The sequence below is a fragment of the Otolemur garnettii genome, unplaced genomic scaffold (genome assembly GCF_000181295.1).
Source record: "Otolemur garnettii isolate 467f Iridium unplaced genomic scaffold, OtoGar3 scaffold00009, whole genome shotgun sequence".
NCBI lineage: Eukaryota > Metazoa > Chordata > Mammalia > Primates > Galagidae > Otolemur > Otolemur garnettii.
The window spans coordinates 4,316,000-4,319,457 of NW_003852404.1; the positions used below are offsets into that span (position 1 = coordinate 4,316,000).

Here is a 3,458-nt window from a genome sequence, read left to right on the forward strand (position 1 = left end):
CTATGTTGCCCTCAGTAAAGTGCTGTAACGTCACAGCTCACGGTAACCTTAAACTCTTGAGCTTAAGCAATTCTCTTGTCTTGGCCTCCCAAGTAGCTGGGACTACAGGCGCCCAGCACAACGCCTAGCTATTTTTGTTATTGGTGTTGTTGCAGTTATCATTGTTGTCTAGCTGGCCTGGGCCAGGTTTGAGCCTGCCAGCTTCAGTGCATGTGGCCGGCGCCATAGCCACTGTGCTATGGGTGCCGAGCCAATGTTTATATTTTTAAATAGTAAAGTCACCTTAGTTTTTTATAACTTTCTACTTCATAAACTTTCTAATTTTTGAAAACATTGTTGACTCTTATCTCTTAGCTTCATGCATTTATAGCTATACTCTAGAATATTTTCCTTTTCATATTCTTTTTAACTTTTTTCAATTTTAAAAGTTTTCTATTTTCTATTATTTTTAACTTTTTAAACTTTGTTATTTAAAACAAAGACACAAACGCACACATTAATTAAGACCTACACAGGATCAGAATCACCCATATCACAGTCTGCCATCTCCTGATCTTGTCCCACTGTAAGGTATTCAGGGGCACAGGAACTGTCATCTTCTATGATAACAATGCCTTTTTCTGAAGGCATTGAAAGGCTTACCTGAGGCTGTTTTATGGTTAACTTTAGAATGTACTCCTTCTACTTACTAAATAAAGTAATGACAAGAAATATAGTAAATACATAAACCAGTGAAATAGTTGTTCATTATCAAGTATCTTGTACTGTATATAATTGTATGTGCTGTTCTTTTATGCAACTGTCAGCACAACATATTTATTTACACCAGTATCACCACAAATGTGAATAATGTGTTACACTACAAAGTTAGGATTGCTATAATAACACTAGGCAATGAGATTTCTTCTAGCTCTATTATAACTTTATGGGACCATTGTCATATATGCAGTCTATTTTTGATCAAGACATTATCACACAGTATATGACTATATAATACTCTACAAATAGTTTTCTGCCTATCTCCCTTTTCTTCTAGAATCCTGGAAGCCTACTGATACTGAAGGTAAAAAGCAGTATGACAGGGAATTTCTCCTCGACTTCCAGTTCATGCCAGCATGTATACAGAAACCAGAGGGCCTGCCTCCTATCAGTGATGTGGTTCTTGATAAGGTAAGTGGCATGTTCATATAATTTCAATTATGAGGTCAGGGAACTGATTTTAAGTATCAGGGCAAATATGTGATATATGAACAATTTTTAAGGTTTCTAGACCAAATGGTATATGAATAAAAATATATAATGTTGGCCATGCTCAGTGGCTCACACTTGTAATCCTAGCACTCTGGGAGGCCGTGGCGGGTGGATCAGTTGAGCTCAAGAGTTGGAGATCAGCCTGAGCAATATTGAGACCCTATCTCTACTAAAAATAGAAAAACTAAAGCAAGAGGATGGCTTCAGCCCAAGAATTTAAGGTTGCTGTGAACTATAATGCCATGGCACTCTAGTCAGAGCATCAGAATGAGACTAGGAGGCCAAGGTGGGCAGACTGCTTGAGCTCAGGAGTTTGAGACCAGCCTGAGCCAGAGTGAGACTCCATCTCTAAAAACAGTCGGGGATTGTGGTGGGCACCCGTAGTCCCAGCTACTCAAGCAACTGAGGCAAGAGACTCTCTTGAGCCTAAGAGTTTGAGGTTGCTATGAGCTAGGCTAATGCCATGGCATTCTAGCCTGGGCAACAGAGCAAGATTCTGTCTGAAAGGAAAAAAAAGATGAAAAGAAAGAGACCTAGGAAGTTGTTTGTCAGATCAAATATGTGGCAAACAACATATTTCAAATGATATCTCTCAAAATTTCCCTAATAGAAAATTCTAGTGATCATATTTCTTAGTCTTGTGCAAATAGATAGGTATCTTTCCTCTTTGCATATGACCTTTGTAGTGCACATAGAAAATTAATACACTTGGCTGGGCACCCATAGTTCAGTGGTTAGGCACTGGCCACATGAACTGGGGCTGGTGGGTTCAAACCTGGCCCAGTGCTGCTTAGCAAACAAACAACAACAACAACAACAAAAACAGCTGGGCTTTTGTAGCAGGTGCCTATAGCCCCAGCTGCTAGGGAGGCTGAGGCAGATAATTGCTTGAGTCCAAGAGTTTGAGGTTGCTGTGAGCTATAATGCAACAGCACTTTACAGAGGGTGACAAAGTGAGACTCTGCTTCAATTAATAAAAGAAAAAAGAAAGAAAATTAGTATAATCAATGTTTGTCTTTTTATTAAAGGAAACCCAGATGTGTATCTGCTGAAGTAATTTCATGTACATTAAAAATAAACTCATGATGATGACTAAGCTTGTTAAAAATGTTTGTTTTTAAGACTACTTATACATAACTAAAATGTAGAGATGATCTTGTAGAATGATATCCACCTCTTACGGAGATGTCCACCAGCTACCTACTAACCTAGAACTTATTTGGATTATTTTACTTATTTATGGTAATCGGTCTTCCTACTTCTATTGATATATCCATGTTTTCTTTCTTAGATACTTATATGGGGACAGTTGAATGATTAGTTAGTAGTGCCAATCTGAGGCAACTTGAGGGGGCACATGTTGTATTGACTAAGTTATATTATCCCCTTAGAAAATATTTCTGGGCTTGGTACCCATAGCTCAGTGGTTAGGACTCTGGCCACATACACCGAGACAGGCAGGTTCAAACCCGCCCCCAGCCTGCTAAACAACAATGACACTGCAACAATAACAAAAAAAAATAGCTGGGCATTGTTGCAGGCGCCTATAGTCCCAGCAACTTAGGAGGCTGAGGCAAGAGAATCACTTAAGCCCAAGAGTTGGAGGTTGCTGTGAGCTGTGACACCATAGCACTCTACTGAGGGTGACATAGTGAGACTCTGTTTTGAAAAAACTATATATATCTTTCTGCCTATCTTACCTTCCTTATATGTTTCTGACTTCAGCTATTCAACAGATGATTTCTCATTAAGCCACTATTTTGTTGAGTGCATAGTCACATTATATGCTTATACAAAGTCAGAAATCTCAAATTAATAAGGAAGACAAAGGGAAACTTAAATGTCATCAACAGGAACCATAGCTTCTTCAAGAATTATTGTCCACTCAAAATACATGTTGTACTTAGTATAAGTCTATAGCATCAAAGCTAAAATGAACAGCAGGATTTCCATAAGGTAGATATGCTAACATTTTGGTGAATATACTTTTTAAAATCCCCAAATTTGGTACTAGTTTAGAGGATTTCAAAACAGCTAGTCCTGTGCCATTGGTCTGGTCCTAAATATCCAGTAAGCCAGTCGACTAATTATGTTGTACCTCCTCTTGAATATTCAGTCCCCAGGTATCAGAAAACGAGTATCCTAATGGCTTCTTTTTTTTGAGATAGAGCCTCAAGCTGTCCCCCTGGGTAGAGTGCCATGGCATC

General features: G+C 38.7%; 1 protein-coding gene across 1 annotated transcript in view; it reads left to right on the forward strand.

Annotated features, from left to right (window-relative positions):
- EIF4G3 (eukaryotic translation initiation factor 4 gamma 3) overlaps window positions 1-3,458 on the forward strand; it is a gene marked incomplete at its 3' end in the record, with an annotated part of 304,720 nt that overhangs the window by 245,354 nt on the left and 55,908 nt on the right. The window contains exon 14 of the mRNA XM_023509712.1: window positions 1,037-1,170. Coding sequence (XP_023365480.1) covers window positions 1,037-1,170 — 134 coding nt within the window. The remainder of the gene's footprint in view (window positions 1-1,036; window positions 1,171-3,458) is intronic.